The sequence below is a fragment of the Carassius carassius genome, chromosome 8 (assembly GCF_963082965.1).
Source record: "Carassius carassius chromosome 8, fCarCar2.1, whole genome shotgun sequence".
Lineage (NCBI taxonomy): Eukaryota > Metazoa > Chordata > Actinopteri > Cypriniformes > Cyprinidae > Carassius > Carassius carassius.
The window spans coordinates 4,164,813-4,179,374 of record NC_081762.1 but is presented as its reverse complement, the minus strand read 5'-3'; the positions used below and the strand labels follow the sequence as shown (position 1 = coordinate 4,179,374).

The window sequence follows — 14,562 nt, the reverse complement described above, 5'->3', positions numbered from 1 at the left end:
GACCTAGTACTTTTTTATTTCTTATTTTTTAACTTACTCTCTGTTACAGTGAAATACACCATCAGTGATCATTATACAATAATACAGAGTTTACAGATGATGTGGTAATGTTGGGCTGTTGTAAAATAAGTTGATCTTACTCTCTTTCCTGGTGGTCCAGGTGGTCCGTTCTCACCAGTTGGTCCAGGTGAACCCTAAAGCCATGCAAAAATAGTGCTCAGTATATCCTAAAAAACACCTTATAAGTGTGCATAAGAAGAAGTGCTCTATAGGAGGAAGATCACTCACAGCTTCTCCTTGTTCTCCATCCTCTCCTCTGTCTCCCTTTGCACCATCTTGGCCCTGCAAAGATCAGAAAGACAGTCAAACATTTTTTCTTGCATGAATCATATACAATAAGACCGGGAACATGTATGAAGAATGGGTCAAATTCAATTTCATGTTGACTTTAAGCAAATCATGTTTAATTATACAAATGACAGCTCTACTCACTCGTGGTCCGACTTCACCAGGGGGTCCAGGATCGCCAGGGAAACCAACAGGACCCTTGAAAACACAAAAATCAGCTGCTGAAGACTCACACATGGACCTGTTCTCATTTCAAAGCTGTCATGTTTAATACATACAGGGTTTCCTTTGGGTCCGTCATCTCCATGGGGTCCTTTTCCACCAGGAGGACCAGAGGTGCCCGGCTGCCCAGCCTCTCCCTTCTCTCCACGCTCTCCTCTCGGACCCTGCCATCAGATAAAAAAAAACAATAAAGTGTTAGCTATTTTACATCTATTAAATTAATACATAGAAATGTAAGCATTTTGCACAGGTTCAGAGGTCAACAAAAATGTTTTGACTAAAATTCTCACAGTTTTTCCAGGCTCTCCGCCGACTCCAGGTGGTCCGGATTCACCAGGCTCACCCTGTCAATACAAATAAAAAGATGTCAAGTGCCATGTTTTTACTGATCTTGTCAATAAAAGTATCATCCATGCAGAAAGTTGAACTCTTTTATACTTGCCTTCTCTCCGATGGGACCTGGATTACCCAAACCTCCTGGAGGACCTTGAGGACCCTGAAAAATTAAGGATGTGCATTAAATTAGACAAAAATTGACTGACTACAGAATGCCATGATTGACCAATATGAATAAACTATTCTAGAGAGTCATTGCTTAATGATCATAAAACATAATAATGAACTTATTTGTAAATTATTATTCATAGTGCAAATGAAGGTACTTACATCAGCACCATTAGGACCAGCTGGACCACGTGGACCTGGGGGACCAGGAGGACCCTATAGAAATATATAAGCAGAAAACATTAGGACATACAGGCATCATATATATTCATTCTCAGGGTGATTCAAAATGCTGAAACATCATATGTTGTTTATTGACTCACCAATGGACCAACATCTCCCGTCTCTCCTTTTTCTCCAGCTGGGCCTGGCAACCCCTAAAGATGTGAATGAAGTACAAATAACTAAAACATCCAGTTTGCAGAATTACATTAGTAAGAGTGAATAAAACACAATGTGAATGCAGTACCTGCAGTCCGATGGGGCCTGGAGGACCTGGGAACCCTCTTGTCCCTTCATCTCCCTTAGCGCCAAATGGTCCCTGTTGACCCCTCGCACCTGTCTCCCCATCAGCACCCTGAGAGGAGATTCACACCAGCCAATATTACTTTTGACTAGCTGTAAATAGTAGCATGAATTTGTTTGCATTGCACCACACTCACAGCTGCACCAGGCTGTCCAACAGGACCCATTGGCCCAGGTGGACCAGGAGGACCCTGCAAACATACAAATAATTGATTATAGAATTATATTTTGTCCACCAAAATAAGTAAAACAAAATCTAATAATGCAAAAATTTCACATTTTAAGACCAACTGAAATTGCTTTACGCATTCTATTGAAACAGGAAGCTCACGTTTTTTTCTTGAACATTATGATTTCACGAGCTGAAAGCTCATTTACTCACATGTTCTCCCTTGGATCCTTTACCGCCCTTTTGTCCTGGCTCTCCAACCTCACCCTATAAAAATAACAATTCAAATGTACATTTGTCAAGATCATCCACATAACTGCGCTGATTTGAGACTGAGATATGAGAGGTCGCTGACCTTGTCTCCATCCTCTCCAGCAGTACCTGGAGGTCCAGCAGGGCCTGGGAGACCGACTGGGCCTTGGATGCCATCACGGCCAGCTGGACCAATAGGACCTTTCTCTCCCTGTAAAACAGAGTTATCTGGTTTGACAGGCCTATATATAAATCCGTATTAAAGATAAGGAGCAAACCTAAAGCAGACACTTACTGGCACGCCCTTCTCTCCCGCAGCTCCAGGGGGTCCCTGAGGTCCGGGTCGTCCAGGGGGGCCGACAGTACCTGCGGTGCCAGCTGCTCCTCTCTCTCCAGGTGATCCCTGCATAGAAATTCAGTTATGGTAACATACTGAAAGGCCATCATTTAATTTATTAATTCATCAAAAATAAGATCATAGACCTCATTATTTATCATTATTATTTAATCAAAAATGTTTTTTTTTTTTATAAATTTTCATAACAACTAAGCACATAATTGATTCTCTCTAGCCCAATGTAATGTGAAAATAGAGTTCTCATAAAGAAAAATATATTTTGTAAAAAATTATTTTTTAATTTAAATCCTATAAACATTGCAATTGCAAACAAGTACATTCTACATTACAGTATTGTATTTATTATACTAACTTAAATTTATGCTAATTTAAAATAATTAAATGATTAATATATAGAGATACAGATTGAAATTAAAATGGCTTTATTTTATGCAGAATGTAATTTATTATATTTCCTTTTGATTTTGGTGTGAAATACGAGCAATTTCAATATGAATTCATAAGTTAGTGGGGCACTAATCAATGTCTATAATCTCTTAAAGATAAAGGATGTTGTTGCAGTGATGCTATAGAAAAACAATTCTGAGTTCCCCAAAGAACGTTTCAGTTCTTAAGAGAGGCATTTTTTCTTAAAGTGTGAAGAACATTTTATAATCTAGAGAACCTTTTTTCAGTATAAAAAACCTGTTGTGTGATGAAAATTATTTATGTATGTTAAAGGTTCTTCATGGAACTGTAAATAATAATAAAGATCCTTTATTTTTAAGAGTGTATCTGCTTAATATTTCAGATTCTGGTTATTATGTGGAACATACAGCAGGTCCAGGTGGTCCAGCAGGGCCTTCATTTCCTTTCAGTCCTCCAGTGCCCTGTGAAAACACAAAGGTACAGCTCAGTTAGGTATAGAAAAATTCATGTGCAGTTTTAAAGTTGGTTGACAAAATACATTTCGAAATGGTTTTATAATATAAAATTGACTAGAATGGGTGAGACTTATTACTGGGGTTCCTGGAAGTCCTCTCTCTCCTGGGAATCCTCTCAGTCCAGGGGGTCCGTCTTTACCGGGACCGCCAGGGGGACCGGGATCTCCTTTGGTTCCCTCTTTACCAGAAGGCCCAGAAAGACCTTGCTCCCCGGGTGGTCCTGGGGGTCCCGAGTGACCACGCTCTCCCATTGGTCCAGTCTCACCAGAGGGACCCTAAACAAGAACTAGACTTGAGTAAAGCTTGTACAGGCCCATACATTTTTGAATTGATTTTAAAGACTTCTGAGGAATTTTATTAAAAATATATCGAGAAAGAAACCCATTTTGCTTGATAAAAGCACAAAAAATCACCTGTGGTCCAACAACTCCTGGTGGCCCAGGTGGTCCAGTTTTGCCTTGGAAACCCTAAGGATGCAATGTGAAAAATATTTGTTGCTGTTTAACTTTGATCAGAGTGAATTGTTTGCTTTAGATGATAAAAATGAAAGACACATACAACTTCGCCTCTTTGTCCAGGGTGTCCAGGCAGTCCATCTTTCCCTGGAGGTCCCTTCAAAAATCAATTCACATATCAATGAGCAACAGAGAAAAATGAAAGCTTTTAAGCATCAGATCAAACTAATCAACTGTTCCTTACAGGAGGTCCCTTCGGCCCAGGGAATCCATTTGGACCTTGAGGTCCAGTTAGTCCCTGAAAATGTGCAGAAACAATATAAATAAATTTAATCTGAAGCAAAAACCTAGACTGAAAGATTTTAAATAAATAAAATAAAGGTCTGAAATAAACATACTCTCTCTCCAGGTGGTCCAGAAGGCCCGTCACTGCCAGATCCACCCTAAAACACCAGAACGAAGACATTGATTGATTGAAATCAATTGATATTTATTGTCATTGTTGAAAAACTATACAAATTATTTGAGCAGCTCCTCAAACAATGTCCACTAATTTGACAACAATAAAAATTTAAAATAGCAATAAAAACGAAAATAATTTCAAATGAATCTCATACCTTAGCACCTGTTTTTCCTGTTGCCCCACGGGGTCCTCTTTGGCCTCTGGGACCCTAAAAAGATTAAAAAAGGGAAAAAGAAAGAAAAATCATTGTGCATTGCTTTACAGGTCAACTGATTTGAAATCTATCATCTGCTTGAATCAAAACTCGCAACTTTAATCTACAAAACAAATCAGACCCTTTCAAATCAAAAGAAAACAAAAAGTGTTTGTTTAAAAAGTGAAGAATTAAAACAGGCCCTTACTGTCGGCCCTCTCTGTCCTCTTGGTCCAAGTTTTCCAGTCAAACCCTGGAAAGAGAAAGATCAATTCAGAATATTTCAGCATCATTAATTATTTTCCAAAATAAAGGAAGATAGTCTATGTGGGAATATTTACATTTTAAAGGTGAATGAAGCACATTACTCAACTTTGAACTTTAATGCAGACCTTTCATTGACATCCCTGTGAGCTATAAATGCTTCTACTGGAACTGTTGAATTTTAATCTGATTTAGTCTAAAAATCCTTACCCTCGCGCCTTTCTCGCCATTAGCACCAGGGAATCCTGGGAAACCCAGGGAGCCCTAAAAATACAAGCATTAAATTGATTTAAAAATGCATTCAATTTGATTAAACACTTGGCTATATATCTTATGATGCATCATAAACAGTATTATTTTTGTTCACCTTAATTCCTTGCCTTCCAGGATATCCAGGCAGCCCAGGCACACCAAGTTTACCCTGGATTGGCATAATATGTACGATTTAATAATCTTTAGACTAGCAACTAAAATATATTAATTATATATTACCTGTAATTAAATAACAAACAATACATTTACATTACATTACATTCATTACAGCTTACTGTCAATATTAATGGCAATGCAAAACGTAGCTTATACAGTATGTATAAAATGCAACAAATTAGAAATCATGACTCATTTTGTATAATCAAACTAACCTTCTCTCCCAGCAGGCCAATAGGACCAAGTTCACCAGGGGGACCGACACGACCCTTCGGCCCCTCGGGACCGTCCTCTCCTCTTGGGCCAGGCACTCCCACCTCTCCCTGATGGGGCACAACAAATCACAATGGGCATTTGAAAATGGCTCAATAAAGTCAAGCGATTCCTTACCATTTCCTATCATTTTACATTTGTGCTAAATCACGTTAATGGATGAGCTTCTATACACTGATGATTTGTGAGATGTAAGACATACCCTCTCTCCCTTCACACCAAAGTCTCCTTTGATTCCAGGGAATCCGTCCTCTCCCTGAAAGTAAAGTAAAGAAAAAAAAGTTATTTAGCACTGATTGATTCATATAAACTGTAGCACAAAATGGTTTTGGATTATGTTGATGTTTAGGACCAAAAACCCTCACCTTCTCTCCCTTATGGCCCTTCAGTCCACGGATACCTTGAGCACCCTGTAATAAAACATTTAGTCTGATACCTTAATCTGAGTCTTACACATGAAAGCAGATATCAAAAGGCATTACCAATACATAAAAATCACCATAGACAGAACTGCATATAAAAATGACACGGACAGGGGGTCATGACCCCCTTGTGACTTTTCCTGGCTAGAGGACTTAATGTCCTTTCTACACCCAGAAAAAAATTCAGCTCACAATTAGAGACTCATTTTAAAACATGTGGAAGTCTGTCCTTTATTTTGTTGAAACTGCATCATCATTAGAGAATTTTATTTTAACTTTTTTAGTTCCTGTGGGTTAATCTGGGATAGTGTTGTTTTTTTTAATTTGGTTTATTATGCCTGTTAAAAAAGAAAATTACATTTGTGTTTTACAATCTGTTTAATAAAAATATTTCATAAAAGAAAAAATTTTGACACAGGGTGATTAAAGGATTTTAATAATACTTGCAATAATCAAAACAAAAGCCATATGCATCCAAACTGATTAAAGAAGATATATATCTTACCTTAATTCCCCGAGGGCCAGGATAGCCAATAGACCCCTGAGGACCATTAGGACCCTAAATATGAACAAGAATAATAAATGTTAACATATAAACACGCTGGGACTTATGAACATGTCTGCCCTGAAAATGTCTGTCTATATATCTAACAAAGATATGTATACACATATATTTGTTCACTAGCTGATTACAAAAGTGCACAAATGCACAAAGCATACAAACAGTTTAGACACAATTGAAATTTAATTTATGAAGTTATAAAGAGAATTCTACTTAGCAGCATTATCATATGGCCTCACCTGATTTCCTTTGGTCCCAGCGGGGCCTTCCTTTCCGGGATGACCCTGTTAAAACACGAACAGCTATTCTTTACTCTTTTCCACAGATATAATAAACACATGCATGTCTTCTGTATTTATTTTGTTTTGCCTCATTAAATAAACTGACAATTGTTCTAAAAGTATTAATTCACATAAACTAAAAGATGTTAAAACACATAACCAACAGGCTTGTTTTGAATGTTAAAAACCCCCTCTAGCACTCACTGGAGGACCGTCAGCTCCGGGCATTCCTGGCAGACCTGGCTTTCCTGTGGGCCCCTTTAAGAAGAAATACAGAATGTCATTATAATGTCATACTTGAATACTTGATCTCAGAATAAGACTGGACATGTATGCAGAATTCAAAGTGGTAGTTCTGTAAAGCACTTTTTAATTGATTATTGATAATTTTAGCTCTGTGTTCCACAAAGCACTCACTTTTTCTCCTGGTGGTCCAAGAGCACCCTGGGGACCCGCCATTCCCTATGACACAGAAAAACAATAATATTTAATATACTTCACTATGATTTTGTACATTTGTCATTCATATGTAATAGACTCATAGTTCACCTGTGTTCCTGGAGCCCCCTGCTGTCCTGGAGGACCAGGCTCTCCTTGAGGCCCCTTTAAAACAACAAGGAGAATGAGGACATATACTGTTTTTTTTCTGTTACATTTTCTGTTACATTACATTTATTTAACCTTTTACACACATATGTTAATTATTGCATATTTTTACGCTGTTCAAGAGCGTTCACAGAGTAGTCAGAGTGCATTAGGGTAATGTTAAAGAACTCAAAGAATTTACTGACCAAGTTTCCTTTTGGACCATGTGGACCATCATTTCCACGAACACCCTGGCAGAGACAGATCATACGGAGAAATTAAAGAAATATCTTGACATCCCTTTATAAATATTTATTTTATAAATGTTACATTTTTATGGAAGTTGCTGTGCAGCCATTGCCATTTTTAAAAATGTACATTTTATAATGCAGTATTCGTGGTTGATCTTTCAATGAATACTCACAGGAGGTCCAGGAAGACCAGAAGGCCCTTTAGGCCCCAGCAACCCACGGGGCCCCTAAAGAACAAGAAAGAGGTTCATCAAAGAGTGTACAAAGAAATCTAAGTAGCCTTACAGTTTTTAAATTGCACTACACAGGTCAGTACTATTATATACAACGTCTTAGGTGTGAGAAACAGAAACACCCACCGGTTCGCCGGGAAGACCTCTAGGTCCAATGTCCCCATCGTCTCCCTGACAATTATCAAGGAGGAAGAGGACAATTACAAAAAGATGATGATAGATATTCAAGGAAAAAATGATCAACAAAGATCAAAATGATGTTCAGGAACACATCATATCCATTCATGTTAATTTACTGTAACAAAAGTACAAAATCCTTGAGAAGTACCCTTTCTCCGTCCTCTCCAGGGGGTCCTATGGGTCCCATGCCACCAGTTTGACCCTTAAAAAATTAAATAAATACATAAAGAATCCAGCAAAACCCCTGCTGTCTACTGTGTATGCATTGGAAGCTGCATTTTGATTTTGGCCCAAAAAAGGTATCTGTAATTACATTGCCTTAAAAAGATCACTATTTTTTGGAACAGGGCTTCTGAACATTAACCACGACACTTACACGATAACCCTTGTCACCAGGCAAACCAGGTAGGCCATCAAAGCCACGGTCGCCCTAATACAGAAAAACATACACATACATGACTTTACAAGCCACAGACGCTGCTCAGAAGAAGTTATCTCTATGAAGACATTTCAGAGCTGGAATAACACAAAAATACATAAATGAATCACACACAGAAGACAATTTTAACCAAAAATGGTTAAGATGTCGGACCTTAATTCCAGTCTCTCCTGGCATCCCTCTGGCTCCATCAGCACCTGCCCGACCCTGCAGGAAATATCAAATAAAAGCAACTAGATTATTAGATAGCTTGAGGGCAAGGCAAGTAGTACCACCAAGATGCTAAGATGCGGTTGCTAGGGTGTTCTGGGTTGTTGCTAGGCAGTTTTTGTTACTGCTTTGAAGTTACTATGATATTCTAGGCCTGTGTCAAAGTAAACCTGAATGTACATGAACACTGTAGTAGACTCACCCTCCGACCAGATTTACCAGGAGGACCAGACAATCCTTGAGGACCTCTGGGGCCCTGCAAGAACACAATCGGGATGCATGATACATTTGAAGGCTGTCTCTTTAACTCCAAGATATTTACACATTCTGAATGTCAGAGCATCTCAGAATGGTTCAGTGTCCTGCTAGTGTTCTTTAAGCATGGCTAAAAATTATAATGTAGGGAACAATAAGGACTTTACCTGAGGACCAGGGTCCCCGCTTTCTCCCCTTAAGCCAGGACTTCCAGGTGTTCCCTATACAGGATCACAACAACAAAATGTAAGCACTTGAAAACAACACTGTAATACTGTAACAGACATGCCTGTGTTATTTATCTATCGGTGTGTAGTTGTTTTACCGTAGGTCCTGGACGGCCGGTGAAACCCATTGGCCCTGGTGGGCCTTTCATTGCCAACTAGACAGAAGAAAATTAAGATGCATAAAGTTAGACCTCAATGTGGAAAATGAATGAATAAAAATTCAATTATTGCTATATGACAGCTGCTACTAACCCGAGCCTGAGACAGGATGGCTTGAGCTTGGGCCTCCTGTGCCGAGGCAATGGGCCCTTTTTCACCAGCACTCTGTCCGAAACGGAACTGCAAGAATAAGAAAAGAGTTTTGCAAATTAAGGATTTGAAATGATTTCTTTTAAGTAACGTGGATGAAGGAACTCATGGGGAGACTGTTCAGAATAAAGTCACATTTAACTTTAATCATAATGGAATAATGGTGACATCTAGTGGTGAGAAAGAAAGAAAGAAAGAAAGAAAGATAGACAGACTTACAGGAAGCATGACAGAAGTTCCAGGAGGTCCTGGGAGCCCGTCCGCTCCAGGTAGACCAGCTTTACCTGAAGGACCCTACAGAAACAACCAACAGAATGAATAATACTGCTTTTAACTCAAATTATAAACACTCTAAACCTAACATATATGTTCACAAGGAGATATGCAAAGTTGAAACAATGAGCACCACAGCATATTACAACTAGCATAGTCAAAAACTAGTATGTAAAGTCAAGTTCCCTTATTTTATAGCATTTTATACAATAGAGATCGTTTCAAAGCAGTTTCTCAGAATTAAACAGGAAAGTAACAGAATGATGCAAACGTCAAAAATGAGGCAAATCTAAATTCTGCCATAAAGCTGACAGTGGTGTCACCATTCAGCTCTAGTCAGTTCACCGTTTGTTAAGTTTAGTTCAATAATTGTGTAAAGTTCACGCATACCTAAATGTAATATATTACATTTTCATATTATTGTCATGTGAAGTAAAAACACATGTGAAACCTTTTAGAAATTTTTGTATATGAATATTATTTTTTTTCTAGCCTTCACAAAATAAGCATGATTACGTGCAATACATTTTTGGACATACATGTCATGTACATGTATATCTATCCTAAAATCCATCAACACTTGATATTATGTAAGTAAAAAAAAAAGACAGACATGTATTAAAAAATTATTAGAAACAAGCAAATGTTTGCATATATATTGTTTTAACAGTTATATAAATAACATATAAAAATAAAATATATATATTTCTGACATATTGTTGCTACATTTCATATACAAAATCATCACTACTCTACTCAAGACAGCAATGTCATTATTCAGCTCAAGTCAGTTCAATGTTTTCAATAAGTGTCGATCTTGCAAAATTTATTCATAAGTAAATTAAAGTCAGCTATAATTCAAAAGACAAGAGCTATTTAGGTCGATTCAGTTTTTTCTTCTCATCCGCCAGCATCAGTGCCATCAAATCAGTGAATGAATATTAAATGTCTTTTAGGCTCCAACTAAGCAGCGGCAAGGAACCCAAACTCCATTTTGAGATAGAAACAGAGAAACAACAGCCTTAAACACACAAAAAACTGTGCACTCACCCTCTCACCAGGATCACCAACAGAACCAGGGGGTCCCTGGGGGCCAGCGGAGCCAGGGAGACCCTATACAGAGAAAGTTTGCATAATTAACAACTGTGAAACTTACATTTGATCATAACATACACTATGTGGTGAAAAAACAAACTGGATAACTTGCAATGCTTTTCAATTAGAGGAGTCAAACGTTATTTGTTCATTAGCTTAATTTCGGGGAGGACGAAGAATGCTAAATAATCACAAACAAATAAAATGGACATACTGCTGGTCCTTCTGGTCCAGGTGGTCCTTCAATCAACATGCCCTGTGAAAACACAAAAATAATACATTCAGAAAACACTAACACATGAAATACTCCACAATGTTATTTTGTAGCACCCTCTGCTGGCCTGGATGAATTACATGTCTTAACAGATAAATCAGTTGCCTTGATTATTTCCAGTTGTCATAATGGAGTAATGTTTTGATTATGGAAGTATGACTCTTACAGGTTCAAGGACAGCAGGCTCTCCCTTCTCTCCCTTCTGGGCTCGCACGGAGGCCTGAGGAAAACAGATATGTAACCCAAAACAGAGCCCAGTCAATATACAAAGAGAAGAAACCATCAGTCCTAGATGTTCAGGTACCCACCTACATTATACATTAGAACCCCTTTTTGTGGTTTTGGACGTGATACACAAATCACTGAAACTTAAGATTTACCTTGACTGACATTTTTTGACAAGTTAAGTAGATACTTAGCTGGCTTAAACTTTACTTATCTGCTGTTGTGAGGCCATCCATCTAAATGCAAGTGACCACTATTCATTTTGTTTCTTGTATATTCGGGTCTACAGCATGTTAATACATACTGTTCAGCTCTGGAGCTGACGTCAAGCAGAAACACTGTTGTACTCTTCCAAGAAGAGACAGCTGTTCTATGTTGATCGAGATTAGAGCTGCTCTCAGATCAGCATAAGAGCAGAGGAGTCAACCAATACTGATGGAGCTCTACTGAACTAAGCACTGTATGCAGTCTTGCAGAGGAATCTTGTGCAGGAGAAGTAGTGTGTAAGTCTTGTGATAAACAAGGTTTGCTGGCATAACTTTATAAATAATTACTCTTAGCAAACTTGATTTAGTCTTAAGTAAACACTGAATGCAAATTTGTTGACTCTGAACTTCTCTTCCAAAAACTAGTGAGCAGCCTTGCTGTCAACTGTCTACCAGTGTTAACTAAAATGAAAAAGGAAAAAGAATGTCAAAAGCCATGGACATGACACATGTGGAAACAAAATCAAAGATATTGTGGCCACAGATTAAGAATTCAATCTCATGATTAATCAGTTAATTCTCTTGTTTTAGATATAGATATGTCTAAATTATTAAAATATTAGAATGGATTCTAATTTGTGGCTACATTTTTTTTTCACGTCATGAGCAAGGCTCAAAATTTGACATAAAGCTGAAATACAAATATGCCTAGATGAAAATCTAAAATAAATAAATAAAGTTATTAAAATTTGAAATGTTTCCTTCAAGTACAAAAATAAATACAAATAAATTAAATCATGTAAATTGTATAAAGAAAAAAATATATAAACAAAAAGAAAAAAAAATGACAAAGTACATATAATTACTGCAACTTAAATTAAAACTGAAAATATAATAATGAAAGCCAATTCAAAATACTATTATAGTAAATCTATGACTATAACAAGAGTTTGATTTAGGGAAGTCGTGGCCTAATGGTTAGAGAGTCGGACTCCCAATTGAAAGGTTGTGAGTTCGAGTCCCGGGCCGGCAGGAATTGTGGGTGGGGGGAGTGCATGTACAGTTCTCTCTCCACCTTCAATACCACGACTTAGATGCCCTTGAGCAAGGCATCGAACCCCAAACTGCTCCCCGGGCGCTGCAGCATAAATGGCTGCCCACTGCTCCGGGTGTGTGCTCACAGTGTGTGTGTGTGTGTGTTCACTGCTCTGTGTGTGTGCACTTCGGATGGGTTAAATGCAGAGCACAAATTCTGAGTATGGGTCACCATACTTGGCTGAATGTCATGTCACTTTCACTTTTTTTTCACTTTCATTTTAACATGTTGCTAAGCAAACCATGTGATACTTTGATAGTCATATCAATACATTTGATCAACATTGTCAATTTCATTAAATATAAACATTTATATTTAATATTATTTTTTTTTTGCCATCTTAAATTAATTCTAAATTTGCCTTTAACGTAAAGACACATGGGATGTTGTCTTCAAACAAGGTATTTGAATTGTTATCACATTCTACCTTAAATTTCTGTCTAGGCAATTAACTAGGTTTTGAAACAGAGCTCAAGTCTTGGACCAGTATTTAGACCAGCACCAGCGCTTAGCTGATCTTAACTACCCCTGGATTCCTCTGCAAGATTTAAAGCCACTGCAAATTCCATTTAAGCTTTTATCAAAGCTTTAAAGTGAATTTGTTGGAAAGCACAAGGTAACTTACACCTCCCTCATCTGTCACAGCAGACAGAGCAGGACCAAAGGTGTCTTCTGTCTTGCTTTCGATGATGGGCTCATTGTAGTCCCTGTAGGAATAGTCATACTCCTTTGTTCCAAAGTCGCTTGTAATGTACTCCTCAGTGAAGGGCTCGTCTGGTGTTTGAGACACCCCTTCACCACCTGTCTTGGTTGCATCTACTTCCTCAGCGCCAACAGTCTCGTCAACCTGGGCCGTACCATTGGGAGCAGAGGTAGGGGTGGAGTGGATGGTTTGAAGGACGGAAGATTATATGGTATGATGGGGGAATAAATGAATAGAAAATAGGAAAATAGAGGGGAAGGCAGAAATTAGAAGGCAATGAGACAGAATAATCAGAATAATAAATCTTACCTGCTATAAAACAGATATGAGAGAGGGACAAACATCCACACACAGGCACAGGTTTACGGACACATACACACAGACAGTACACAGTCTTCTTCATGTCTGATTTTACCCAATGAAATAATAGTTTTATTTACCACTTTATTGTTGATTCTGAAGGCCCGTTCACACCAAGAACAATAACTATAATGATAACTGTAACATTAATCATATTAGCATTCACATAATGGATGATAGTGTTCTGTTTATTATAACTGCGCACAGCCACTTTACATCCAAGCTCTATAAAGCAGGATGGAATCCTGCTCTTTATCACATCATTTGAAAAAAAAAATAAAGTTCTAAAAGTGATTCCAATGATGTCATTCCACTGTGTTGTTGCTATTATAGTTGTGTTGTAATGTAGAATAAGAATGATTATTCAAAATGTATAGTTACAGTTATCATCTTTGATGTGAATGGTCCTTAAGAAAGCACTTGTCCATTTTTTCTCCATCATCAAGGCATTGACTTAGCAATATGAGTGACCATAATTATGAGTGTTGTGTCTCAAGATAAAACTGAAATCCTTTTTCTTGTGAATTTTTTCAAATATTGTTAATAAATCAATTAATTAATTTAAAAATGAGACCACAGAATCACTCAGGTCTATGGCAACACACTTACTCTGAGGCAAAAACTAAAGCACTACTTCCTATAGTCTCTTACCATTGTATTGTTGACTCTTTCATTTACATTTTCTGGCCATGTCCATTTCCAAACTATTCCTAAACATCTTGTTTATTCTTAAATTCAAACCTGACCAAGAAGTGCCACTCTAGACAAGAAATGTTTTAGTCTTATTGGCAGTGTCTGAAACCCCAGAAAATATCTCAAAAGAAGCTGTCCAGAAATGAATGCATGGTATTCATTCCATAATTATACCATTTCTTTTGTTTTTTCAAGATTTCTGTTCTTATGTTAAGATGGTGTCAAGTCCAGTTTGACATAGAAACAAGAGGATAATCTTGAGGCAGTTAGAATCACAAAAGAATATCTGATAAAATGGATGCTAT

General features: G+C 37.7%; 1 protein-coding gene across 6 annotated transcripts in view; it reads right to left on the bottom strand.

The window, feature by feature from the left end:
• The window catches only part of LOC132145008 (collagen alpha-2(XI) chain-like), a 36,174-nt gene that overhangs the window by 6,359 nt on the left and 15,253 nt on the right, over positions 1-14,562 (bottom strand). For 5 of the 6 annotated variants that reach the window (XM_059555681.1, XM_059555676.1, XM_059555678.1 and 2 more), the window contains 46 exons: positions 13,127-13,348; positions 11,141-11,194; positions 10,915-10,956; positions 10,656-10,718; positions 9,552-9,626; positions 9,276-9,362; positions 9,122-9,178; positions 8,964-9,017; positions 8,744-8,797; positions 8,485-8,538; positions 8,269-8,322; positions 8,041-8,094; positions 7,839-7,883; positions 7,653-7,706; positions 7,435-7,479; positions 7,193-7,246; positions 7,061-7,105; positions 6,848-6,901; positions 6,602-6,646; positions 6,306-6,359; positions 5,744-5,788; positions 5,581-5,634; positions 5,321-5,428; positions 5,044-5,097; positions 4,887-4,940; positions 4,621-4,665; positions 4,374-4,427; positions 4,155-4,199; positions 4,001-4,054; positions 3,860-3,913; positions 3,715-3,768; positions 3,379-3,576; positions 3,194-3,247; positions 2,316-2,423; positions 2,124-2,231; positions 1,982-2,035; positions 1,737-1,790; positions 1,544-1,651; positions 1,398-1,451; positions 1,237-1,290; positions 1,013-1,066; positions 861-914; positions 627-734; positions 493-546; positions 289-342; positions 141-194 (listed from right to left, as the gene is read on the bottom strand). In XM_059555681.1, coding sequence (XP_059411664.1) covers positions 141-194; positions 289-342; positions 493-546; positions 627-734; positions 861-914; positions 1,013-1,066; positions 1,237-1,290; positions 1,398-1,451; positions 1,544-1,651; positions 1,737-1,790; positions 1,982-2,035; positions 2,124-2,231; positions 2,316-2,423; positions 3,194-3,247; positions 3,379-3,576; positions 3,715-3,768; positions 3,860-3,913; positions 4,001-4,054; positions 4,155-4,199; positions 4,374-4,427; positions 4,621-4,665; positions 4,887-4,940; positions 5,044-5,097; positions 5,321-5,428; positions 5,581-5,634; positions 5,744-5,788; positions 6,306-6,359; positions 6,602-6,646; positions 6,848-6,901; positions 7,061-7,105; positions 7,193-7,246; positions 7,435-7,479; positions 7,653-7,706; positions 7,839-7,883; positions 8,041-8,094; positions 8,269-8,322; positions 8,485-8,538; positions 8,744-8,797; positions 8,964-9,017; positions 9,122-9,178; positions 9,276-9,362; positions 9,552-9,626; positions 10,656-10,718; positions 10,915-10,956; positions 11,141-11,194; positions 13,127-13,348 — 3,057 coding nt within the window. The remainder of the gene's footprint in view (positions 1-140; positions 195-288; positions 343-492; positions 547-626; positions 735-860; positions 915-1,012; positions 1,067-1,236; positions 1,291-1,397; positions 1,452-1,543; positions 1,652-1,736; positions 1,791-1,981; positions 2,036-2,123; positions 2,232-2,315; positions 2,424-3,193; positions 3,248-3,378; positions 3,577-3,714; positions 3,769-3,859; positions 3,914-4,000; positions 4,055-4,154; positions 4,200-4,373; positions 4,428-4,620; positions 4,666-4,886; positions 4,941-5,043; positions 5,098-5,320; positions 5,429-5,580; positions 5,635-5,743; positions 5,789-6,305; positions 6,360-6,601; positions 6,647-6,847; positions 6,902-7,060; positions 7,106-7,192; positions 7,247-7,434; positions 7,480-7,652; positions 7,707-7,838; positions 7,884-8,040; positions 8,095-8,268; positions 8,323-8,484; positions 8,539-8,743; positions 8,798-8,963; positions 9,018-9,121; positions 9,179-9,275; positions 9,363-9,551; positions 9,627-10,655; positions 10,719-10,914; positions 10,957-11,140; positions 11,195-13,126; positions 13,349-14,562) is intronic. The other variant, XM_059555677.1, reaches the window with a different exon arrangement.